The sequence below is a fragment of the Suricata suricatta genome, chromosome 3 (assembly GCF_006229205.1).
Source record: "Suricata suricatta isolate VVHF042 chromosome 3, meerkat_22Aug2017_6uvM2_HiC, whole genome shotgun sequence".
Lineage (NCBI taxonomy): Eukaryota > Metazoa > Chordata > Mammalia > Carnivora > Herpestidae > Suricata > Suricata suricatta.
The window spans coordinates 170,606,442-170,632,571 of record NC_043702.1 but is presented as its reverse complement, the minus strand read 5'-3'; the positions used below and the strand labels follow the sequence as shown (position 1 = coordinate 170,632,571).

The 26,130-nt window shown below is 46.0% G+C and overlaps 1 protein-coding gene and 1 long non-coding RNA gene across 3 annotated transcripts in view; both read right to left on the bottom strand.

Annotated features, from left to right (window-relative positions):
- Positions 1-19,230: 19,230 nt before the first annotated feature.
- LOC115286858 lies at positions 19,231-21,299 on the bottom strand. The gene is made up of 2 exons (XR_003906318.1): positions 21,130-21,299; positions 19,231-20,789 (listed from the first exon to the last, which is right to left on the bottom strand). It is a non-coding gene; the product is annotated as an uncharacterized LOC115286858 (long non-coding RNA).
- A 545-nt stretch (positions 21,300-21,844) lies between these two features.
- Positions 21,845-26,130, bottom strand: part of CD48 (CD48 molecule) — a 14,086-nt gene continuing 9,800 nt past the window's right edge. Inside the window, exons 1-3 of one of the 2 annotated variants that reach the window (XM_029935806.1) lie at positions 25,023-25,698; positions 23,948-24,226; positions 21,845-22,268 (exon numbers count right to left, since the gene is read on the bottom strand). In XM_029935806.1, the coding sequence (XP_029791666.1) occupies positions 22,189-22,268; positions 23,948-24,226; positions 25,023-25,329 (666 nt within the window). In that variant the 5' untranslated portion in view covers positions 25,330-25,698 and the 3' untranslated portion in view covers positions 21,845-22,188. Of the gene's footprint in view, positions 22,269-23,947; positions 24,227-25,022; positions 25,699-26,130 lie in introns of those variants that run through there. The other variant, XM_029935805.1, reaches the window with a different exon arrangement.

Below are 26,130 nucleotides of genomic sequence, written 5' to 3'. Positions count from 1 at the left end.
CATACTCTTTGTTTGTGTTTAGAAAGAGAGAGCTTTGCGAGCATAGGGGTGGGAGAAGGCAGAGAGAGAGAGAAAGAGGATCTTTTTCTTTTTTAGTTTAATGTTTATTTATTTTTGAGAAAGAGACAGAATGAGAGTGGGGGAGGGGCAGCGAGTGAGAGAGGGAGACACAGAATCTGAAGGGGCTCAAATTCATGGACCACAAGATCATGACCAGAGCCATAGTTGGATACTTAACTGATGTAGCCCCTGAGGCCCCTTGAGAGAGAGAATCTTAAGTGCCTGACATAGCACTTGATCCCATCACTTGGGATCATGACCTGAACCAGATTTACGAGTTTAATGCTTAACCAACTGAGCCACCCAGGAACTCTTATTCCATATTCTAACTCACTCTAATATCAAAAACAGGCAAAAAACATTACAAGAAAAGAAACCACAGGCCGATATCTCTCGTGGACAAAGGTACACAAATCCTCAATAAAATATTAGCCAATGAAATCAACAATGTATAAAAAGTGTGATGTTTTCGACCAAGTGGAAAGTGTCTAGGCAGGCAAGGCTGGTTCAACATTTGAAAATCAATTAATCTATTCTATCAACTATTCTATCAACAGGATAAAGAAGAAGAATCACAAGATCATATCAACACATGTGAAGAAAGCATTTGACAACACTAGCAATAAGAATTTTGGCCAACTAGGAGTAAAGAGAAATTTCCTCAACCTGATAAGGAATATCTACAAAAACCTACAGTTAAGCCATCAAGTTTGTTGTCATTTGCTATGCAGCCACAGGAAACCAAGGTAGGGGTAAGGTGGCTACCATGAGGTTTGTAATTACTGTGTCTGGTACACCGAGCTATTTCTATCCATTGTAAAGAGCAGATCTGGACAGACAAACAACTAAAGATACACAAATGATAAAGCCTTATTTTTATGAATCCATTTTCAAAAGCCTTCATATCCACACCCTTATTTGATCTTTACAACAGCCCTATGAAGGAGGCAGAGCTGGTGGTGGTGGAAGGCAGGGACTGCACCAAACTTGGGAACCCTGACTCCAAGTCAAAACCTCTTTCTCTTTCCCTGGAGTATACTCATTATCCCCATGAATACTCAACAAGGCAAGGAGGAAGGAAATCCGAATTGAACTCTCTGGATTCCTGAGGCTTCCCCCATACATTATTTCATTAATTTTTTAAAACACTTATTTATTTTGGGGGAGAGCACAAGCAGGGGAGGGGCAGAAAGAGAAGGACAGAGGATCTGAGGCAAGCTCTGCACTGACAGGCTGATAGCAGCGAGGATGATGTGGGGCTCAAACTCACAAACCCTGAGATCATGACCTGAACTGAAGTAAGACACTCAACCGACGAATCCACCCAGGTGCCCTTCATTAATTTTTGTAACAGGAAAAAGCAGGCATAATCACCACTATTTAACAGTTTGAGGTATAGACCTACTAAATAATTTGTCTAATGGCCCAGAGTCCCCAAAATGGAAGAATTGAATTCAAATGTTTTCCTGCATTATCTGACTCCAGAGTCTGTGCTTCATCCGTTCACCATCTCATTTTCATCACAGTGGGCAAAAACCTTGGCCAATCACCTGTTATCCATGGAACATTCCCTCTGGCACAGGTGAAGTTCTGAGCAACAGGAGAATCCCGAGTAGGTAGCATTTGATACCCCTTACCTCTATCACCTCTGACAAAACAGCACTTCCTTTGGTCATATGGAACCCTTTGGCCAAATGGAACCCCACTCTGAGAATGAGGAGGATCATATGTCTGTGGGAAAGACTCCACCCCAAACTCGGGTAACAATGAGCTTATCTCCTACTGTTAAACAAGAGGGTGGAGTATCCCTGTAATATTTGCTACTCTCTCTCCTAACACTTCATGGCTATGGTGGCAAAGTGGCCTCCCTACAGGTCGCTGGGGCAGGGCTGCCTCTGAGCATCCTGTCTTCCCAGCCGATGACTATGCTCATCGTGGCCTCTGACCAGAGAAGCCCCTATACCATGAGCCAGCACCACAGGGAAGGCTCACTGAGGAGCAGACCAGACTACCCGGCCACTTGGAGTCTATGATAAGCACATTTATCTGAATAAGTAAAATTAACACCACCACAACAACAAAAAGCAACAAAAACCCCACAAAAACAAAACGAAAATAAAAAATTCCCCCAAGCTCTGAACCATCTCCTAGGAGACCTGATTGCGGAGTCTAAAATTGGCCTGGGGAAATCACTGGAAAAAACACCCTGGCCCAGCCATCGCTGGGTGAGATGAAGAAGCCCCTGGGACAGGGGTCTGATTCGGGGATTGAACAGACCAGTGGAGCAGACAGCCCTCCAGTGGGTCGGGTTGCAGGGCCTGAGGGACACGGGGGAGGAAGCCAGGGTGTGGGTGGCTCTCACCCAGCCTGAGGCCCAGGATTTGCCCAACATCTTTATCCTCAGCGTTCATGCCAGTGGCCACCCTCCTGAGCAGATGGATGTGCTGAGTGACCCAACCGCAGAAGGGGGGCCTGGGGCCATGGCCCAGTATGGCCTGTGAGGATACCTTCTGGCCTTTCCTTGGTCTGTGATACTGAAATTGCTCCCTCCAAGGCCTTCCCAAACCAATGCCTTCTCCGGGTGCAGAGCCAGGTCAGAACATTGGAACCTAGAGATTGAGGAGAGATATCTACAGGCATCCCTAATCTGAGGGTTACCTTCCCAAACTCTTGTCCCTTCCACTGATGCTCCTGCCCTCCTCCCAGACCCCAGAGCTCATAGGTGGAGATCCCTCCCCTTTTGGCCTTCCCTGGACTTCCCTAAATGTCTCTTGTCCCTAGAATCTCCACAGCTCTTTGAGAAGCATTCTTGGTAGGGTTGGGGGTGCTTCCTAGTATCCCCCAAATTACCCAACATGGCAGCCATGTAGTTTGCTAGCCTGTTTTCTGCTGGCATAAGCTGCTGGAGAGAGGGAAATACCCACACCATTCTGCTCCTTCTAGGAAGGAACAGAGTTCAGGAACCAGTGACAGTGGCTGTTGAGTCACTGACCTCAAATTCTTTCTGTGCATCAAGAAGTGCCTCCTATAACTCTGATCTACCTTCTCCAACCGAGTGATAAATACAAAATCATTTGCAAAGTACCCTAGAAACTCTGGATAACCATGGTCAGCCTTGTGATTCCCTTCACACAAAGCTCAAACTAAGGCCTCCTCTTCAGCCGTTCGAGAAGACTCTTTGGCAAGTCCACTGAGCATTCTTCCTGCAAAACTTGGCAAAGAGCAAACTTAATTCCTTTCTGGATAGTCCCATTCCCTAATGGATGGTCACTTTCCTGAGAGACAAAGACAGCTGGGGAGGGAGAACTACGTGCTCCGTGAGGTCACTGAGTGACCTCTGAGATGCCGACAGGCCATGCACGTAGTGGGGTTCCTGCACCACCAGGCTGGTGACACAGGTTGACCTGAAGTGAGCCCAGGGAAGAAGGAAAAGTTAGTGCCCTAGCTGGGGTCACTGGAGAGAGCGATGAAGTGTGGGTATACAGATGAAATACAGCAAGGAAGCGTCTTCTCCTCCATCCACCTGCCTGCCCCTGTGCTAACCATGAGGAAAACACTGTATCCGACTGAAATATCCTTTAATGATGTAATCATACAAGGACTTACACACTTCATTATCAACCACTCACATGACTTTATCAAATAACATTTCTAGTTAAGAGCAAGCTGTGTGGGAAATGGGGTATTTAAATCTTAGGCTCTCTCTCCTCTTTTCTAAATTGCAAATGTCGTACCGTATTGAAGAACATTTTAAAAGAAGAAAGTAAAGTCTTCCATAGTTTTCTAACCTTGTCATGACGGCTTTCACACCTTAAGACCTCCAAGTCTTCGTTTATAAGTCATTAGAGTAGACGGCTCAGAACTCTGGCTCTGCGGTCGGAGAGGGCTGAGTTCAAGTCCCCAGCCTGTTATTTATAAATCATGCCACCTTGGGCAAGTTGCATAATCTTCCTGAGCTTTTTGTTGTTGTGTCAACAACAAAAAGATAAGGAAATACTTTACAGGGTTGAGGGACCCTAAATGACATCAGTGCAAGCAGGGTGCTCAGTGCAGAGCCTGGCATGTGGTAGCCATTTTGCACTTGGTTATCTCTCATTTTCATTGTTTCCTGAAAGTGGCCATGAGTGATTAGATTATGAACCGCCTGTAGCTGCAACAGGTGATGCACAAGAAGTTCTACCTTGTGGTCAAGGTCAGGGACGACCCTCAGAGACCTGGCCCAGAATGCCATAGGCACCCTAGCAGCAAAGGTCATTCCTGGGCTTCCCCGTGAGAGGCAACAGTAACTTTGCAGCAGAATTTAGAGATGAAGCACTTGACAGGCAATTAAGAACTGTTAGCAATTTAAGGTGAATTTTCTGCACCAAGTATTTAAAAACCCCGTTGTTTAAAGACTTGGAAATCTCAGTGTAGAAAATTATATTTCATAGAGAAAAGTATCAATCGGTGTTTTAAAACATAACAGGAACGATACAATTAAATATAAATCGGAACAGAAAATGTGAAACAGAATGAAAATGTGACCTGAGCCCTTAGCCACACCTGATTCAGTTTCGTAGAACCCACGTGTGGAGGGATTTGAAGTCAAAATCATGCAGTATAGTAATTATGGTTATTAAGTAATGCACATATAACTGTATAAAACACCTGTAGAGTGCTCGTTCTGTGGGATGGGTCCGGTCGCCTCAATTTATTCTTTTGTTGTATTATGAAATTTCAAATGAAAAATGCCTCTGGGTGTGATCATAAGTAAACACCTGAGAGTTGGACTAGTTCTAAATAACGGTCCGTCAAGATGCTGGTGCCCAGCATGGAGGCTGTAGAAGTGGCCGATGCTCCTTCCTGACCTGTGGCTTAAGTAACGTTTCCTCTTGCTCATTCATGTCTGTCACTAAACTGGCTGCTGTGCACACACTGTGTATTATTATAGGCTGCTGCCTAGTTTTATGAACCATGATTTCTTTTTTTTTTTTTTTTACTGTTTTATTTATTTTTGAGAGAGAGAGACAGCATGAGCCGGAGAGGATCAGAGAGAGAGGGAGACAGAATCTGAAGCAGGCTCCAGGCTCTGAGCGGTCAGCGCAGAGTCTGACACAGGTCTCGAACCCATGGATCACGAGATCATGACCTGAGCTGAAGCCAGACACTCAACCGACTGAGCCACCCAGGCGCCCCTGAACCATGCTTTCTTAAAGAGTATTGTGTTAATCCTCTTGCCTTGAAAGAAGAGCAAAAGAAGATCATGAGATTGTTTAAAATGTTAAGCTGTAGAAGACATTCTATAGGGGGTGAAAATATAGACCGTACCTGGAGGCAGAGGCTTCCTTCTTTAGTTTAATTGTTTGCTTTGTTGGTAACAGAGTTAAGACAAGGAGCTGTCCCGTTCTGCGAAGTCAGGTTGCCTTTAAGAAGGACGGCCCCCAGCTTCCTGTTCTGATGCCAGAACCAGGGGAAAGGCTGTGAGGACGCAGGTCCGAAACTGACTCCAGGAAACAATAGAAGGGCACACATTGCCCAAGGCAAAAGGGACCACCCTTGTAACACTCTAAGGGCGGGCCTAAAGATGGAGGCGAAGACTAGTCACGCCCTACGTGAGCGTCCTGGGCCCGCTCTGTGATTGGCCAATACTCTGAATGTTGTGATTGGGTCCCGCCAAAAGTAACAAGTACTCTAGGCCATGTGAATGGTTAAACCTGCTGTCAAGAATATTGTATAATAATGATTGGATCACTGTCTTTCCGGTAACTCCCCCTTCCCAAACTCACAAAAGCCCTACCCTGCCTTTGTTCGGGGCTCTCTCCACGTGGATCCAGTAAGTCTGTGAGCCCGAGTTTAGGCTGGCTGGGCCTAAATTCGTAATAAAGCCCTTTGCTTTTGCATGCGTAATTCGGTCTCCCAGGTAATCTCTGGTTTTAGGGGGCGATATTAAAATCTGGGTACAACAAGGCCATTGAAATGCTAAGCCGTGGCCTCGTCTGGACCCCAAGTGGCTGGGATATTAAGCCTCGTGTGCGTGTGCTCGAATGGCACCCTCAGATCTAGCTGTCCGTCTCCGGCTTTCCTTCTGGCGAGCACGTCCCACAGGGGCTTCTGCAGAGGGGTCCCCACATCCTGCAGGGTCCGCCCTTCCACACTGGGATAGAAAGCTTCCTATGTTGCTTACTGAACTCTTCAAAATACAAGAACCTGCTTGAAGAGCCTGGGTTCTAAATTCAGCTCCTTCACATAGGAATGCCAGGTCACATGTGTGGAAGAATAGGAGAATCCCAGGGCCCCTGGGGGACTCAGTCGGTTAAGTGTCTGACTTCGGCTCAGGTCGAGATCTCACGGTTTGTGGGTTCGAGCCCCACATCGGGCTCTGTGCTGACAGCTCAGAGCCTGGAGCCTGCTTCAGATTATGTCTCCCTCTCTCTCTCTGCCCCTCCCCTGCTTGCTCTCTGCCTCTCTCTCTCTCTCTCAAAATAAAATAAAGACATAAAAAAATTTTAATAAAAAAATAAAAATAAAGAATAGGAGAATTCCACAACATAAACAGCTTATCTTTCCCACGAGCTCTGCAGCAGGTCCAGACCTTACTATTACTATCCCCAATTCACAGATGAGGAAACTGAGGCTTAGAGAGCTAAAAACTTGCCTGAGGCCACACAGTGAATAAGAAACAGGAACAACACTGGAACATTCCTCCTGCCAGACTTGCATGGGATACAAGCTGCCTGGCAAAGTCTTTATCATTCTTTCTGGACCCTGCGTCCCATATTCTAATGTATTTATCATTAAGTATCTCTGACCCTTGGCTTCATTTGTACTTCCTGTTCTCTTCTTAGGAACTACCTCTGTTGGCCCTGAAGGCCCCTCTTGCCCCCTCCCTCGGCCCCGCTCCCATCAGCCTCTTAGCCTCTCCAGCTTGCTGGCCACTTCTGACCTCTGGCCCCCATCCGTGATTGCTGCCTTGCTGGCTTTTTCAGTTACCAGTCTTCTACAGAGACGTGCTGGGCCAGCCATGAGCACCGTCCTGCTCTGCTTGTCCTGGATTTCACCTTGAAGCCACCGGTCTTGATACTTACGCTGTCTGTTCTCAGAAATCTCTAAGACCTCAAATACTTGGCCCCACCAGCAGTCAGTTGTAATTCTTTCTCTAACCATTCATGCGTGTGATACTTCATGCTGCCACCCAAAGTCCCTGAGGGTTCAAGTTTGGCCTGACACCAGTGAAACTTTTTCTAATTGCAGAAGTATTTGAAGCTGAAGGAGCATGGACTCAGAAAGACAGGAATTATGACTACAGGGACTTCATTCACTAGTTGTGTGGCCTGGGAGAGACCACATTGCTGGTCACTGGTCTTCTCATCTATAAAGTCACGCACTGCCAGTTTGCTCCCGTCACGGAGGCTACGGCGCGCTCCTCGGGTCTCAGAGAACCAAAACACCCCCTCCCCAGTGGCTGGAAGCACCAGGGGAGCGTCTCTGTGGGAACTGCCCTCAGTCAGGTCCTTCCTTGAGTGCCACCGACATCCAACAACTGATCACCTGGTCACTGAAAGGATATAAAAGTCTAGTCCCCTTGCCTCAATTTGAAATAGGCTTTAGGGGGCACCCCAGCTCTGGAGCTCCTCAGGTAGTCGGTTGAGGCCTTTGCTCCAACTGCTTCCAGAGTTCAACTTTTCCCTCTGCTCAACCCTGTGTCCTTCACTTCCCACAGGTACTCTGGTACTTCACAAGTACTCTGGTACTCTTCCTGCTCACCAGTCTCCATCTCAGAGTCTACTCTGGGGGGAACCTGACCTTCAATGTCTCCTATATTTTCCAAGTGGTAAAACAACATAGTGTATGTAAAGTGCAGTATTTGATAGAGCATGGGCACTCAATATTTGTCAGTTCCTGGCTTCCCCTCATTGTTTTGTCTTTCATTCATTCCTAGGATTCTCTGCCTAGTGAACTGAGGCCTTCCAACAGGAGGTAATGTCCCTTCTTCTGCCTGGTCAGAAAACTCTTTCACACACAAAGAATTAAACAAATTCTTGGAAATTAATGGAAACCACCAAAAGTCTTAAGCAGGTAAGTAAGTGACCATATTTGTATTTCTGCTTCAGATAGATTACTTCTGCCACAGTTTGGAAGAGATGTAGGTAAACTGGAGGCAGGGTGACGATTAGAATAATGGTCTCCACTAAGGAAGTGGTAGGGAGGAAGGAGAGAAGATCGTCTGTGGGAGATCCATTTCGTAGGTGGATTTCATAGGGTTTGGTGACTGATTGGACAGAGAGGGGCTTGTTTACAATGGCCTTTAGATTGGTGGTGTAGCCTTCAGGCATACAGCAATGCCCGTCTCTGGGATAGGAAGTATAGGAGGTAAAGATAACTTTAGGAAAAAATTGGGAGCAAAGGTATAAGATTAGTTTTTTGGCTTGGGTTATCTTCAGCTTAAGTGTTTGTGGTTCATCCAGATAGAGCTTTCCAGAGAGGACTTGAATATACAGAGCTCAATTTCAGAGGAGAGGTATAATGTGGGGAAATACACACACACACACACACACACACACACACACACACACACACACCCTTAGAAGCTATTTTTCTCTCTCCCTCCTCTCACCATCAGGAAGCTGAGATTTAGAGGTTAACACTTCTGAGGGACTTGCCAGAGGCAATGTGGACAGTTTTGACAAAGCCATGACCAGAAACCAGGTTTCTCTGGTCAAGGTCAATGAACCCACCCCCTCACTGAGTTTCATCTTGCTCTATTTATATTTGTGTTTCCCCAGTCTAGCAATGCCTGACACTCAGTAGGTGTTTAAAATGTTTGTGGAATAGACATGCTAATAACAACCATGCTTTGAGGTAGCGCTGGCCTCTCCTCTTCACATCATCACTGGAATTACATCTCAGCGGCATCTTGGAAATCATCAGACCCAGGGAAGTCCTATTTAGCCACCAAATTTGCATTTCCCCAGGTACCTTCCAATTCCCCTCTACTTCCTCTGAAAGCAAAAACTCTATTGTGCAGGTCACACCCAGGGCAGGATTTGTGCCGGGTCCACAGACCGGAATGAAAGATTGATAAAAGCAAGAAGGATAGAAAGAAAGTATTATTTTAGGTACAGAGATCACATAATCAAGTCCCTCTTATATTATACTTGGAAAAACTTCGGTCAAGAGATCTTGTCTTGATTCACTCAAATTAAAGTCCTGAGCCTGGGAAAGAGGAGGGAACAGTTTGAGACCAAAAAAAAGAGAAAAAGAAAAAAGCAGCTAACACATATTGACTACTTACTGTATACCTGATTTTGTGCTGAGTGATTTACTGAGGTAAACTCATTTAATCCTAATGGGGAAAAAAATTTCACTTTTTTTACATGAGGTAACTGAGACTAGAAAGTTTACTTTTCCTGAGGTTCTAAAACTTGCAATTGGTGGGTGTTGGAATTCAAACCCAAGATGGTGGCTCTAGAGCTGATGCTCTTCCAGAGGCTCCCACTGTGGTTCCAGATGTTAGGTATAAGCTTACAAGTGAAACTCATTCCAGTGGCTTTTTGAACCACTGAAGATGTCCAATGCTGCCATTTTAGCAAGCCTGGCGAAATTCCGTGGTCTGGGGTTTGAGAGAATCCAAGATACTTAGATGAACAAAGGAAAGAAAATTGATCAAGTCCAAAGGGCTCCCAGTGGGCATCAACAAATCCCAACGGAGAGAGAAAGCATCTTTGACTTCCAGCCTCAGCTCTGCTGGTAACTTGTTACATGGACCTGGGCATGCCACTTTCCTTTCTCGGTCTTCCAGGATTCAAATTTTATGGGGAAATACAAATTGTGTGGGCTTCCCTACTGATGATTTCCGAGTCTTCTCTATAATAATCATCTCTACCTCACAGGGGACAAAAAGGGGAGGGAGAGAGTCTCATCCCCAAGAAGTGGTTTTGGGCTTTGGAGAAGCAAAAATTGGTTTGAATCTTGAAAAGTGAGTAGGAGTTTTTGGGCAGACAAGGCGGGGTAGGGGAAGGGGAGATTCCAGGAAGTACAAAAGCTTGAGTAAAGGCACTGGGTGAATTTGGGGAACTACAAGTAGTTCGGGAAGCTTGCAGCATTGCTGCAAGGGAGGGGCCAGGCTAGAAATTAGAAGAAATCCACAGAAGCCAAGTCATGTAGAGATTAGTATTCACACTCAGGCCCTCTAATGCACCTATTCTTGAAGATGCTAAGCATGAAGATGTCATAGTCAAACTTTGTTTCATTATTTTTTTAAATTTTTCTAATGTTTATTTATTTATAAGAGAGAGAAAGACAGAGCATGAGTGAGGAAGGGGCAGAGAGAGAGGGAGACACAGAATCCAGAGCAGGCTCCAGGCTCTGAACTGTCAGCACAGAGCCCAACACGGGGCTTGAACTCACAAATTGTGAGATTGTGAACTTAGCTGAAGTCAGCCACTCAACCGACTGAGCCACCCAGGTGCCACTAAACTTGTGCTTTAAAATGTACTTCTACTTTGGGGCGCCTGGGTGGCTCAATTGGTTAAGTGTGCAACTTCAGCTCAGGTCATGATCTTACCGTTCGTGAGTTTGAGCCACGCATCAGGCTCTGTGCAGACAGCTCAGAACAGAATAGCACAACAGAGAGAGAAGCTGCTCCTGTTGCCTGGAAACTGGAATGGAAAGACATTTTGTGGGGCAGGGCCCTGCTGAGCTACAGCCAACCTATAACCCCCACCAATCTGTTATTCATGGAGTCTTTCTTCTCTTCTTGATGGACTCAACAGAAAAATAAGAACAAAGGAACTGCTATCCAACACCTCAGAGAACTTCAAAGTTAAGCAGTTGCCTCTAATTGTTTTTAACAAACATTCCCAGGATAAAGGCTTTTGCACTGCGTGATTTCCCAGTCAGGTCCAATAAAGAGCCTTGCAAGTGGGGTCTTTCCAGGAACTGCCGGATAGATCAAATAATGACAATTCTCTGAGAATGAAGTTTCAAAGGAGGCCAACCCCTTTCTGTGCCCCTCAGTGGCTGCCAGACTGTTGGCTTTCACCATGATTTGGAGCTGTTGGTTTTAAAGGAAAGGGAGAGGCTAGAATAGGATGGGTGTAGGACAAGTTAAAATACTACAACAGTTCACTGTTCTTATTGGACTTCAGCCATCCTTCTTGAATAAACACTCTCTGAATTGCTGTAAGCCTTTGGTTGATTTCTAGAGTTCTGAAGAGGCTGATTTTGATTATTTTTTCCTCTCATTTTCTCATTGCTTTTACAGATGAGAGAGTGTTTGGAGGCCCTTTCTCTGCCATTTTTGCTAGCATACGTGTGTGTGCGTGCGTGTGTGTGTGCGTGTGTGTGTGTGTGCACATGTGTGTGTGCATGTGTGCGCGTGCACATGTGTGCATGTGTGCGCATGTGTGCATATGTGTGTGCGTGCCTGTGTGCGCACGTGTGTGTGCATGTGTGTGTGTGTGTGTGTGCAATTCTATCAGGTTAAGAGAATTCTCAGCCACTGGGTTGATTTTTCTTTAATTATCATAAGTATTTTACATTTTTTCTCCATTTTTTGAAGTGACTTCTGCTTTCCCTCTTTTAATTGGCTAATGCGGTTAATTACATAAATCGATTTTTTAAAAGTTAAACTATCTTAACATTCTGGGGATAAGTCTGGGCATATCTTGTTATGTAGATGAATCAATTTGGTAATATTTTACTTAGAATTTCTACTCACAAGTAAGATTGGCCTGTAATAAGGAGAAATAAAGTAAAAATAGCCATGATTTGGATGACTGACTCAGAGATGACAATCCATGGCATGACTTCTATATACAAGAGTTGGCTGTAACTTTTAGTTGTTTTCTATCAGGGAGTGGGTAAATCTCTTTGAAGGTACACATGAAATTCAATTAAGACTACATTAAATGAGTTAAAGAGAACTGAAAAAAAGCGCCTTTAACAAGATACATGTTCATTACTCTCTCAACTAAAAGAAGAGGTAGGCAGTTTAGATCAGCATGATGACTTTTTAAATATTTTTAGGATATCTGGGATAACTCTAGGATATGGTGTTCTATCATGGCCTTTGTCTTCATAGTTCAAAATTGCTAAACTCCATCCATGCATTTTTGTTCCAAGTAGCAAGATGAATGAAGAAATGGAAAATACTTTGCTACCGAATCCCAGAAATCCCTGACAATTCTGCCTATATAGCAATGGCTAAAACTCACCTACATGTAAAGGAACTGGGAAGCGTAGTCTTTAGATGAATGACAACATGTCCAACTAAATATCAGTCTTGTTTATCTGAGAAAATAGCAGGTAAATATCTATTTAATAAGCAATTAGGAGTCTCCGCCACCCTGAGAATGGTTTGATCATGTAAGAGGGGGACATCGTTGTAATCAGATGTGTGAGAAGGTGAGTGTGTGCCTCTGCTTGCACGCATGTGAGCTCGGCAGCCAAGGGAAACGAGGGCACGTCCACTAAGGTATCTTCTCATCTGCTTTCTCAGATGATCGCGTCACAATAGAATTTATCCCTTAAGTTTATTAAAAGTTAATCATAAGTTTCTTGATCTGGGTGATGATTACGTAGGTATATTTACTTTGTAGAAATTTACCATGCACTTTTCAGTACATATGTAATATTCCAGTAAAGAAAGATAGTGATAAAAGACGGCTTTGAAAAAACACTTGTTTTCAAGGTTTTCTTTCAAATCCTTTCCTAGCTTTCTCCATGTAGCCACATTTTGAACCTATTTTGTCTCTACTTTATGTGGAAATATGCAATTATTTAATATATAAATATATTTATATTTATTATCATCTGCAAATATATGATAAAATTTATAGAAGTATATATATTTACCACAATCATTTCTGAGATCTATAGACCTACATCTAAAATTTCAGTATTGCATTACATTAATCATTCCATATCTAGAAAAATTTTTCATAAACCAAACCAAATTAATACCCAGAATTTTTCAATGAGATATTTCAAATTTACGAATTGGCTTCCTCATCCTGCAGAAAGTTCATGTAGAATCATTTCTATCAACATCTGTAACATTCTTGAAAGTTTCCATACTCAATGAAAGCAATCTTCAAAACACAAATCTGGTCCTGCACCCTCCTTGCTGAAAGCCCATCACTGGCTTGCCAATGTTCTTAGGATAAAATTCCCAAGGCCCTGTATGAAATGGGCACTGCTACCCCACCAGTCTCCTCTCCTGCCATGCTTTCCTTAGTCTTCCCAGACCCACTGATCTCTCAGTCTGTATCTCGGAGTGATAGGCTTTCCTCCTTTTCCTGAATTAGGCTTGCCTAAATTCAGTTTTGTATCTTTGGTGTTGGTGCGAAGCAGGGGAGGTAGGAGGAGGTGGTAGGCAGTGTGTCTTGGTAGGTCCTCGCTGCTGATCTGTCAATGCTACCAATAACTCTCTTTGTTGGTTCTACTTGGAAATTCACAAGAGGGTAGGGCTGATTCTCCTCCAACCTCACCTCTCCAAGTCCCCTCACAAAAAATTGCAAAGGGATTACTGGACCTTTTCAGAGTAACTCTCATTTTTCCAGTTTTTCTCAGAAAAATAACACACCTCCCCACTGTGGATGCAAATAAAAGTCTTTACTAAATGGCTCAAAGGATCTCAAAAGTCCAGGAACTTTAGAGGAAACAGTGGTTAGTTATAGGAATTTGCACACGAAGCCAAGTCACAAGTCTGGAAAATAATTAGAGCTGATTCATCTTGATGGGAAACCCTAAAAATTTGCCCATTAAGTATTGCTACCTAGACATCAGCGTTTAGCTTTTCCTATGCTTCTTCTAATTACTCCCAAACCTTCTGTAAAATTCTCCCCCAACTCTTTTGTTTGGGGATCTTGCATACGACCAGCTGATACAGGAGCCACAGTCTCTGCCCTGGCAACCTTCCTTGTCTTTTGTGAGTAAAATGCTCTGGCTTTGGCCTGATGCTGACTGAAATTCTCCTTTGTTCAATCAAAGTTGAGTTTGGGGTGGGGAAAGGTAAACTCTAGTCTAAAGGATGAGGGAGAAAACGGGTCTTCTCCATCTAATCAAGTTTTCATGCCAGCGAAATTTTGCAGCTGATTTTCATACTAGTTTATCTCAGAAATAAGCAGGTTCAGGCCTATCAGGAGAAGGACATTTTTCTTTAATACAACCCTGACTCTTGTGAAATGAAAGCCCCAGAATTATTATGCTAAGAAACATTCAATTCTTTGAGAACTGGTTTATTTTTCAAGGACCACCACCCAAGAGGGCTCTCCATTGGCTGCCTAGAAATGTGAGCATAGCTTTCCTTAAATACTTCTGTATTCACATCTCCCCAAGAACCAGGTTGGTGTTTTTCTTCCAGAGCATCCCTGTCTCATGTTCCTTTCTTCCTTCTTGAGGGCTCCTTCTCCACACACACTCTCCTGGCCTGCTCATTTTTTCAGTCTCTGATTCCCAAGGGGATTTCTCTCTAACCTCAAAACCAGATCACATTTTCCTGATTTACTTTAGTTCAGTCTCCACTAGCTCTTTCATCTAGAAGTTGTCATATCTGATACCTATACCACTGTTATAATTGAAATTAAACTACTAATTTTCCATAGGGGTGTCTTTTAAATTTTTTTTTAATGTCTGTTTATTTATTATGAGAGAGAGAGAGAGAGAGCGAGCAAGAGAGAGAGCTCAAACAGGGGAGGGCAGAGAGAAACAGAGACACGGAATCTGAAGCAGGCTCCAGGCTCCGAGTTACCAGCACAGAGCCCAACATGAGGCTCGAAATCACAACTGCAAGTTCATGGCCTGAGCCCAACACGAGGCCCAAATTCACAAACTGCAGGTTCATGGCCTGAGCTGAAGTTGGACGCTTAACCAACCGAGCCACCAAGGCGAGGGCCTGTCTTCTACACTAGAGTATCATCTGCATGCAGGCAAGAACTATGTCTGTCATTCTGAATACTACATCTAGGATTGTGTTTGATTCATAGCAACTGTCTAATAAATACATATAACCGTTATTTTTAATACTCTGAACTCAGTTGGTTAGAAGTTAACATCAAAGAGTGATCTTTTCCCCTTTCATACCAGGTCTATGTCAAATCTGCCTTCGATCACTTTAGGATGTTTTGGGAAAATCCCTCAGTTTCATTTTTATCACTTCTAGTAATGTAATAGTACAGTTCGATGTAAAACTCCCCTTGAACCTCTTCTTCCTGTCACTACAGCTCAGGCTTGTCTCATGGTCCAGAAACTCTGTAATAGGGAGAAAGGATGATCTAAACTCCCCCACCCTTCTATTTTACCTCCTCCAGTTCCAGCTTCTCAAGTGGCTTAGGGCAGGGAAAAGAGAACTAAACTGTTTCATGGTTACCTGACTGCTGTTGATCATCTTCGTTTCTCTGGCTGACCTTGACCCACTGGCAAATGCCTCTATAACAGACACCTGAACATTGGCTCTTTCGTGAAGCACAGTGCAAGTGCTTTAGGGGCCTTGGCATGCCTGGTGGAGGTGAAGAGCCCTCCACTGAAGAGTGAAGATGTGGAAGAGGTTCTCTGGCTTGGTGTCTTCTGACTCTCCCCCCCCCCCCCCGCCATTCAGCTCCCACTGATGATGCGGCACCCTCTTATCACGGAGATCTGCCCACCTGGTAAAGCCTTGTGACAGTCCACAGTACCCCCTGAGGAAGCTACATCCTTGCCATGCCAAACAGTGAGTATGCAGGCTGTTCCCATCCAATGCCATGTTTCTACCTCAAGAAAGATCAACATACCCACTGCCTGACCAGGGATGGAGACATTAGTATCCATTTCTTTGGCATATCTTGAATCTCACAAGTGGTGCTGGCAGAGAGGTCCCTTTCAATGAGCATTATGAGAAAGGCACCTTGCTCATGGAGAGGAGAGGGAAAGCCACAGGTCTCTCCCAACTGTTACAATTTAGATGTTGATGGCTCCCTTTCTCTCCTCTCTCCCCAATCTTGGAACAGAGATGAGAAGTGCTGGGGTAGCAAATCAGTTCAGTCACCTCTGGAGGTAGTACTACTGCTGACTTATTTGTAGCTCTCTTTAGGAAGTGAAGTCTCTTTGTCTTGGCTCTAAATTTGGAGCATAAGGAAAAGTCCCATCAGAATCCCATCACAAATATCTGCTGAAAGAATGAGCCAGTGTTCGCTTCAAAGAAAGTTCTGCCTGAGCTGGGCCCCCAGGCACAGAGGTCACCGCGCTGGAAGGCTCATACTGCCGGGATCACACTTCCTATTTCAAGAAGAGAGGAAAGAAACCAACCAAGTCATCTCCTATCTGGGCTGTGCAGACCTTTGTGGGCAGATGGGAGATGAGAGGCAGAAATGGCTGGGCGAAGAGCAGAAGTAGTGAAAAAGGGACCTGCAGGATGAGGTGGACCCCAGGAATGAAAAAAATAAGAAATGGTAAAATGATGGGAATAGAAAACGAGGTGACAGCAGAACACTGGGGGAGGGACAGCACAGCTGGTGAAAGGGAGTCAGGGTCTATGGATACCACGTTGCAGCTCATGCAGGAGGCTCTGAGCTAAATCTGTCCCCACCCCAGCCATGCAGTCTTCTGAGGCGCGGAGAGCAATAGCAGTACGGGGGGACAGGGAGAGTATCCTCTCCTTTAACAAGTGGGCCTGAAAATAGCCCACAGCCCCTGGGGGAGGGTGACCCTGCTACTCATGGGTGGGAAGTAAGGATGAAGGATGGAGCCTTTCTGAGACTGCTCTGGTGTCAGCGAGAATTGTGTAGAATTAACAGGGTCAAGGAAGCCATTTAAATCCAAATTCCTAATTAAGAGTTTGGAAAGACTTCCTCTCCCAACACCCTTCCCCATTCCTCAAAGGAGCGCGTTCAGGTAAATTGCTCAGCAAGAGCCAGGCACATGGAGGGCCTCAGTCAACGGAACCTTGCAGTGAGCAGCTCCTGGCACCCAGCATGGCTGAGCACTTGGGAAATGTGGGTGAAGAATAAGTGAGCTCATTGGCTGAAGGGTCCAGGTCTAATTTAAGGTTCCAGGTCCCACCACCGGGGCCCACTCCAAACTGTTTATTTGTGCAGAGTTGTATATGAAGCCTGTATTCTCTCACTTTCCAAGAGATCCTGACCTTGAAACCTTCTGTGTGTCACATCTGTGTGGGCTGCCTGTCGAGGCAAGCTGGTCCTGGTGGCATAGCGGTGCACCCGGGGGTCCTGGGAATCTGGGAGGAACCACTGGACATTTTAACCCGAGAAGGGAAGAAGTGTGGTGTCCAGGAGAAGAGGAGGGCAGGAAGTGGGAGAGAACCAAGTCCCTTGGACAGACCAGGGAGTTAGAGGTCAGAACAAGGAAGCCCAGGGACATCTTGGGCCTTACTGCTCAAAAGAAAATGGCCTGTGGACACCGGCATTGGCATCTCCCAGAATCTGGTGCAAAATGCAGAATCTCACGCCTCACCTCAGACCCACTGACCCAGTCTGCATTTTAAGAAGACGCCCAGGTTTTGTGGTTCAAGTTTGAGGAGCGCGGACCTAGCTGGCTGCAGTGGGGCCAGCAGGGGGCAGTGTCGCACGGCTCACCAGAGGGGCCCGAGGGAGGCCGGCAGAGGTCTTCCCTGGGGGTTTCACCTGAGGCAGTTCTCGGGGAGGACTTTGGGCAAATGGCTGGGGTACCTTCTCTGCACAAAGACAAAAGTCTTGGGTTAAGAAATAAAAATTCAACTGAGTAAATTTTAAAGATCTTACTGGCTTATTCATGAGTTGGGCAGCATTCCATTTGCAAACAGAAAGAAGCTCTGAGGAGCAGTGCAACATGAGAGACTTCCACAGGCAGGAGGGAGCAGGACAAGTTACCAGCAGAGAGCGGATTGTTTCAGGCGAGATCCCCTTCCTTTAGGGAAGAGCCAGGGTCTGTCAGGCAGATGACCTCACTAGGAATGAGGCAATCTGGTAACTCCAGATTGACTGGCTCAACCCAGGAGAGGTAGAAACTGTAATTAAGTTAGGTATTGTCTTGGTTTGGCAACATGGGCACATGTGACTTCACTTTTGGCCTCCTTCTTTTTTAAATGTTTCTTTATTTTTGAGAGACAGAGAGACAGAGCGTGAGCAGGGGAAGGACAGAGAAAGACAGAGTGTGAGCAGGGGAGGGGCAGAGAGAGGAGACACAGACTCTGAAGCAGGCTCCAGGCTCTGAGCTGTCAGTACAGAGCCCAATGCGGGGCTCGAACTCACACACCGCGAGATCATGACCTGAGCCGAAGTGGCTGCTTAACCAACTGAGCCACCGAGGCTCCCCTGGCCTCCTTTTTTTTTTTTTAATGTTTATGTAGTTTTGAGAAAGGGAGAGAGACAGAGCATAAGTGGGGGAGGGGCAGAGAGAGAAGGAGACCCAGAATCTGAAGCAGGCTCCAGGCTTGAAACTGTCCAGCAGGGCTAAGCCCGTGAACTGCAAGATTATGACCTGAGCAGAAGTCGGTTGCTTAACCCACTAAGACACCCAGGTGCTCTTTTTTTTTTTTTTAATACTTGAGTTCACTAATAATCGCCCCACTGAGTTTTGATGTATGGAAACATAAGAGAGGCGGGGGAATCCATGAGAATCAGGCTTGGTCCTTGCACTGGGACGCCCAGAGAAGGTATTGTCTTGGTGTAAGGTACCAGGAGTCCTTGAGGCCAACCCAGCTGCAACCCTATGTTCAGAGGGTTTGGTGCAAGAGCATGTGGTCTGGTGCTCTGCCGTCACCATCCTGATGTTATTAAGTTCTTGATAACTTCATCTTTCCACCTGTGTTTTTTAAATGAAGTCCTCTGGTAGCACTGACACGCTCATGAGTAGAGGAAACGTGTGCAGGATGCATGTCCGTGTTGTTCAGGCTGCTTCATCCAAATGCGGTATTCAGGTGCCCCCTGAGTGGGGAATTCAGCGGATCAATGACGGAGAGGAGCTCACAAAGACGTAAAACGACTACAGAGAGACTGTATCACCAAAACCACCAGCTTCCAGGGAATGTTGGGAAAATGAGTGTGCAGAAAAGGAAAATAAAAACAGTTAAGTCAGGGGTTTTTTTTTGCAGTATTTCTATCGCTCTAGGGTTTTTGGGTTTTTTTTGCATTATTTCTATTGCTCTGGCAAAACCAAAATGCACATGTATGTATAAGCTCTAAAATACGAATTGAGTAATTTCAATTATTCCACAAATAAAGATTCTTGTATTTCATTCAAAACTAACATTGCACAACATAAACAATAAAATTCACAATAATAACTTACATGTTTAATCTCCTTTACTTAGAACATTTAATAACAATTTTAAAAAATCATCCCAAGTACAGACAGGATGCAGAATAAAGAGAAGAAGTTTGTATTTTAGTACATTTAATGGCACTTATTTTCTTTCTTTTTGAATGGGGGGGTGGGAGGTCCCACATTTTAATTCAGCACTAAGTCCAACAAATCAAGTATCTGTCACAGTCTTGAGAGAGAGAGGCAGGGAATAGTTGGTGCTGGTGACCTGGGTCATTGAAGGTGGGGATTTGTCTCAGCTCCTCAAGTAACTACAACCAATCAGAGCTTGATGTCTGCAGAGGTCTGTCTGTTCCTTGGCAGCTGAGGACTATGCTTATTTGTGACGTAAAATGACATTTCTTTTTTCTTACTGCTTTCCCCCAGAGATGCTTTTTGACTCCGTTGGTGCATGCATGTGTGTGTCCTCAAGAAAACCTCCTCTTCTGCCAAGAAAAAGCAAGGGGAAAGGGAGGGACACGGAGAAAGGAAACCTGGATGGTCCCATTGAAGAGTGCCAGCCAATCAGAGCTGAGGCTGGGACGGGACCGCAGGTGGGGCCACAGGGTATGGGAGGTGGCCTTGGGAGTCCAGGCTACCTTGTGGTAACAGACACAATCCAAACTCTCTTATGCATGTTCAGTGTGAACCAGGCAGCTGCCTAACATACAATGGCTTGGCCCCGGGACCCTTTCACTATGTGGCTCCACCCCTCAGAGCCCCTCACTTCCTGTCACATCAATTCCATCCATTTTCTACTGGCTAAAACCAGTCACATGACCCCACCTAAATGGGAAAAAGGAGCTGAGAAAGGTAGCTTTTCTACTGGCCCATGTATTACTTAGGGCTCTTCAGAGAAACAAATAGGAAACACACACACACACACACACACACACACACACACACACACACACAGATTTATTATAAGGAATTGGCTCATGTAATTACGGAGTTTAAGTCCCAAGATCTGAGTCATCAAGCTGGAGACCCAGGATTGCTGACCGCATCTGAAGGCAGGAAAGAAACAAACCAGCTCAAGAGGAGTCAGACACAAGTAATTCTCGCATAATTGTGGGAGGGCGAGCCTGCTCACACGTTCACCTGATTGGATGAAGGCCACACACAGAGGGAGGATAATCTGTTTTACACAGTCTACTGATTCAGATGTAAATCTTATTCAGAGAACCCTCACAGGCACACACAGAAGAACGTGGGACCACACATGGGAGCAGTCAAGTTAACACATAAAATTAACCAGGACAGCCCAGGAGGAAAATGAGGGTGTTTGGCGAGCACACAGCATTCTCTTCGGCAGAGGAGGCCTCGATGGCAGGGAAGGCTGGCTTGGTGAGGAGGGAAAGTGGTCTGCGGCGCGGCAGTTTCCAGAAGGGGGAACTCGCGCTTGAGGGGTCTTCTTGGCTCTAGGCCCACACAAGCCTTGGAGGAGGGGAGCTCACAGCAGACCTCCCACCTGCCTGCAATGGAAGACACTAGTGATTACATTTCGTCCATGTGACGGTTTGGATAGATCCCACGACACAGGTAGGATGTGAAGAGTTGCACACAAAGAAGTTGGGCTGCTCAGCTCCCCCAGGACAGGTTTGGGAGGGACTCTTTTTATGGGGCAAAGCTTCATGCTCACCCTTGAGGGGTAAGCCTGACCCCATATTCCCCGGAAGCCTAATGAACGTGCTCCTCAGAAAGGAGGCCAGAATTTAGGGGTGGGGAGGAGCTGAAACTCCAGGAAGTCGGATATGGATGTGGGAGCAAGAGTCAGAGATAGCACAAATTAACTCCTCGGACACACTGACACACCAGAAAGAGCCCATGATCCCAGGGTCCTCCACTTTGTATCTCGATGGTCCAGGCCAGTGGAGCAGGCATTGTCAGACACTTAATTTTGATAGTCCTGGGGAGCCTGGGTGGCTCAGTCGGTTGAGTGTCCAACTTTGGCTCAGGTCATGATCTCACGGTTCGTGGGTTCGAGCCCCGTGTCAGGCTCTGTGCTGACAGCTAGCTCAGAGCCTAGAGCCTATTTCAGAATCTGTGTGTGTGTCTCTCTCTCTGACCCTCCCCTGCTCGCACGGTTTCTATCTCTCAAAAATAAAATTAAAAAACATTAAAAAAATAAAAAATAAATTAAAAAAACCTTTGATAGTCCTATCAACTATTTATTTAAACAAGAAAACACAGTTTGATCACGTCTTCTGGTAGAAAGAATGCATGTGTATCTATATATGTGTGTTGGGAAGCAACCATGGAGATAAAATATTAACTGTATTTATTTATGTATGTATGTATGTAAATTTATTTTTAAGTTTATTTATTTATTTGGGGGCATCTGGGTGACTCAGTTGGTTAAGCATCCAACTTCAGCTTGGGTCTTGATCTCATGGTTTGTGTGTTCAAGGTCCTGCATCGGGCTCTGTGCTGACGGCTAGGAGTCCGGAGCCTGCTTCGGATTCTGTGTCTTCCTCTCTCTCTGCCCCTCTCCCCGTGCTCTCTCTCTCTCTCAAAAATAAACGTTTAAACTATTTTTAAGTTTATTTATTTTGAGAGAGGTAGAGACAACGTGAGTGGGAGAGGGGCAGAGAGAGTGAGGATCCAACGAGGCTCCACACTTCCAGCCCGATGTGGGGGCTTGAACTCAAGAAACTGTGAGATCATGACCTGAGCTGAAACTAACAGTCTGATGCTTAACCAGTTGAGCCACCCAGCTACCCCTTCACTCTAATTTTTTAAAAGTTAATTTGAAAGTCCCTGTAGGTGTCTCAGCAGCACACTTCATGCCATCACTTGTGAGCAGAGCTCCTGTCTGGCCGAAGAAGGGATGGCCCAGCCGTCTTTCCATCTCCCGAGTTAGCAGAGCTCATCTCAGGTCCACAGAAGGCAAGGAACCACGGGCACCATGACCAGTAGCCACACTGTAGTCCGGACTACTTCGGAGGATCTGGCTGAAAGAGCAAGAAAACACCGAACACTTAGGTGTCTAGACTTCAGGGAAGGAAGGATTACTTCCCCTCTCTGTTTTTTTACCCCACTCTCCGTCTACACCTACTAAAAGGAAAAAAGAGAAAAGAAGAGAGAGAAGAAGGGAAGAGAAGAGAAAGGGTAAGAACAGAGGGGAGGAGGGAGCATAAAATTTTTAAAAAGGGGAACAGGTGATAAAGTAGGAAGGGAAATTAGGGATGCTTTTCTAAAATAATTTGGGTGGATAAAACGTTGGATTGGTTTAGCTCGTCCAAAATAAAAAGGGCTATATTATTGTTTTCCCCCTCTCTGTAGATGAGCAGTCACCCTCATTTTATAAAGGACAGGGGCTGCGTCCCTTCCTTCTTATGGATCTCAGGATATGCTGGTAATATGAAGGAGGTCTCCTGGTCAGACACCAAACTGTCCCATCAGGTCTGTGGTGGCAGGAGAGACGAGAAGAGGCACGGCCAGTCAGTTGGGAAGAGTAAAAAGAGTGTACAGTTCCCATAATCTGCATGTGGTAGCACAGGTGAAGAAATCAGCACAGGTGGGAGGGAAGACTAGGTCCAGGAAGACCATGAAAGGGCGGTGTCTCTGGGGGCCATGGTACCTGTTGAATGCCAGGGAGCTTGGGTAAGTGTTGGCACCGCGGGTCTGAGTTATTCTGGAAGAATATGGACATGGGTACTCAAGGATGTGGTTTCAGAGGTATGGAAAGTCCAGGACCCAGAGTGCTGGAGATAATGATTCAAATTTATTAAAGGGTCCCCGAAACCTCCCAGTGTCTCCACAAGTGAAGGGCCAGGGTATAATTTAAGTAGCATTCATTGAAGACTTGTCAGGCGCTGTGCTAGGTAGGTTATCTGTACGGTCTTATTTAATCCGTATACAGAATGAGATCAGGATTACTAGTCTGTTATTCAGGAAGGACACAGCTTGGAGAAGGATATGACTTGGAGCAGTGAAGTAACTTGCCTCCCTAGTCAGTGACAATCCCAGGACTGCCCCCACGTATCTGATTCTAAAACCTATGCGCTTACTGCCTGATCCCAGCTACCCCTCTAAGGCACCTGTGTCGGCCTGATAGAGAGCCGGGAGAGATGCTCAAGTGGGTGGATCCTCCCGAGAGAGAGGAATCTGAAACAACATGAAACCCAGAGTCTGTCTTTCTAAAGAGCAGAGAGTCTCTACCTTAGGATGAAGCCTTTGCTCCTGTTTACCACTTGTTCCGGCTTGTGCTCCTCTACTTGGACCTTCTTGCTTTTGCTGATTTAGGCTGTCTTCCAGAAACCCCTCATGCACCTGCTCAACTGGGTCTGGTCTGCTTTTCCACTGGTGCTTTTCCCTTGCTCAATGCTGGCATCTCAGATTGCCCTACAATTTTCCAGGCCTCAGATCTAGGACCTTGCACTGTTAGAGCAGGGTAGGAGTGTCAGCCCCGCTTTGCAAGTGAGGACAATGAGCTCCGCAAAAGCCAGGTGAGCTTGCTGACAGGTGGCGGCAGAGCCCAGGGTGGAACCCATCTCCCAGGTCTCCCAGATGCCTTTGGGATTCTCCACCCAAGCGGGATGCTGAATAGAATTCCCACACCTTTCTTCACCCAAGACTAGACAAAACTAGTTACCCGTACGCTCCTCAGCTCCTTGGGAATATTTCTTACCCAGAGTACAGGGTGAAGTGAAGTAGACTGTGCGATTCTTTTTGCTCACAGCATTGCTGACTTGGCAGGTGTAACTTCCAGAGAAATTCTGTGGATTAACGGTGATCTCAAGCACATCTCTGTTGACGTCTGTGGGAAACGGTTGTGAGTCCCCGTACCAGGTGTAGCTCACAGACTGGTTTACAGACCGGTCCGGTATCTCACACGACAGTTTCAGATGACAGCTGTTATTCGGTTTCTTTCTCGTCTCGATATTTAGTTTAGGTTTAGGTACTGGATCTGAAGACAAGGAGGATGTTGTAAGATGAGACACTGGGTTTGTGTATTTATGAGGCTGGAGCCCTTTGGCCAACAAAATACAAAGGGAGCTAGGGAGGAGTAGGAGGGGGTGTCATGGAGAAGAGGCCCCTGCAGAGGGAGCCAGTGAGCAGCCTCGACCTCCGGAAGTTCAGACTGGAAGGGCTGCTCCTTAGCGGGGAAGCTAAAATGGGTCTGGAGGGGGTGGGCAGCCATGCACCCAGACCCCAAATGGGGTTATGACTACAAGTGGGCCAGAGAGAACAGCAGAGATTGCCTAGGGTCAGACTTGGTATTCCAAATGTCTGAGCTACTTGAGGATCCTTCTAGAGCACCAGCCCAGAGTTGGCATCTTGGCCCATCTGTTCTTCAAGAGCTCTTGGGCTCAGATTCAGCAAGAGTCCTGGGGTAAGAGGTACTATCCAGCACATTGCAAATCCCTTTCCTGGACTCTGGCGGAGCAGCGAAAACCCCCATGTAACCCCCAGCACACCTTAGCCACGACAAAGAGCATTGTGTCTGTTAGCTTTGGTATCTCAGGGTTTAGCCACATGGCAGGAATTCTCTAAGTGTCTGACAAAAGGATGGGTGGATGGAGTAGTTATGAGATACAAAATACAAAACAGCAGCTTTGGAGTGAGACCAGCCTGTGTCCTGGCTCTCATGGAGTGACATCATCAACATAATTAACCCCTCGAATTTCCTTCCCATTGGTAAACTGACTGCACTTCATAGCACAATGTGACCGAGATAAAACGCACCGTCCACGAGAGCGTACCTTCTGCAGGTGCCAGTGTTCCAGGCACGCTGGAGGCCACATCATCATTGCCGCCGTAATCCTGCCACCAGACGGGATCAAAGGTAATCCCAGCACCTGCTCCTCCCTTTGCCGGGGCCACTTCGCCTGAGACCCTCTGCTCCTTTTCATCCTGGCCCCGGGTAAAAGCCCAGCAGAACCAGTGCCTCTGAGGTGCCAGAGGACTAAATGTGCCAGAGAACTGACCGGCCCAGAGCTGGCCTCCTGCTACGAGAGTGGGAGGGGAGATGGGAGCTCTGCCTGCCTGGCTCCCCAACTCTAGACCCATGTCCTATGTGAAATCCCCCTCAGGCTGCCGGGATTTCCCTGCACACTTGGACTGAGCAATTCTCATAATGTTTTTGGCCATTTCTTGTGGTCTAGCCTCTTGTCTTCCACATCTTCCATGTTTTACACACTGAGAAGCATGCACCGGGCATGCTGTGGATGGGATTTTTTGAGACAGCAGGGAGTCTGGCTCTACGATGCCCTCTTTGAGCTATCAGAAATTCAAGGGCTGTACTGAACAATGAGTTTTCTGCAACCCCATCCCGATGGTCTTGTCTTCAGGCAGGTGTGCTTACCTCACACCAGCTTTGAGAATTTAAAATATTCAAATCCAGTGAAGAAATGGGCAGAAGGCATGAATAGACACGTCTCCAAAGAGGACATTCAGATGGCTAACAGACACATGAAAAGATGCTCAGCGTCACTCAGCATCAGGGAAACACACATCAAAACCACACTGAAACCACCTCATGCAGGTCAGAGTGGCTAAAATGAACAAATCAAGAGACTATCGATGCTGGCGAGGGTGTGGAGAGATGGGCACCCTCTTATACTGTTGGTGGGAATGTAAACTGGTGCAGCTGCTCTGGAAAAGTGTGGAGGTTCCTCAAAAAACTATCCATAGAACTCCCTTATGACCCAGCAATAGCACTACTAGGGATTTACCCAAGGGATACAGAAATGCTGATGCATAGGAGCACATGTACCCCAATGTTCATAGCAGCACTGTCAACAATAGCCAAATCATGGAAAGAGCCTAAATGTCCATCAATTGATGAGTGGATCAAGAAGATGTGGTTTA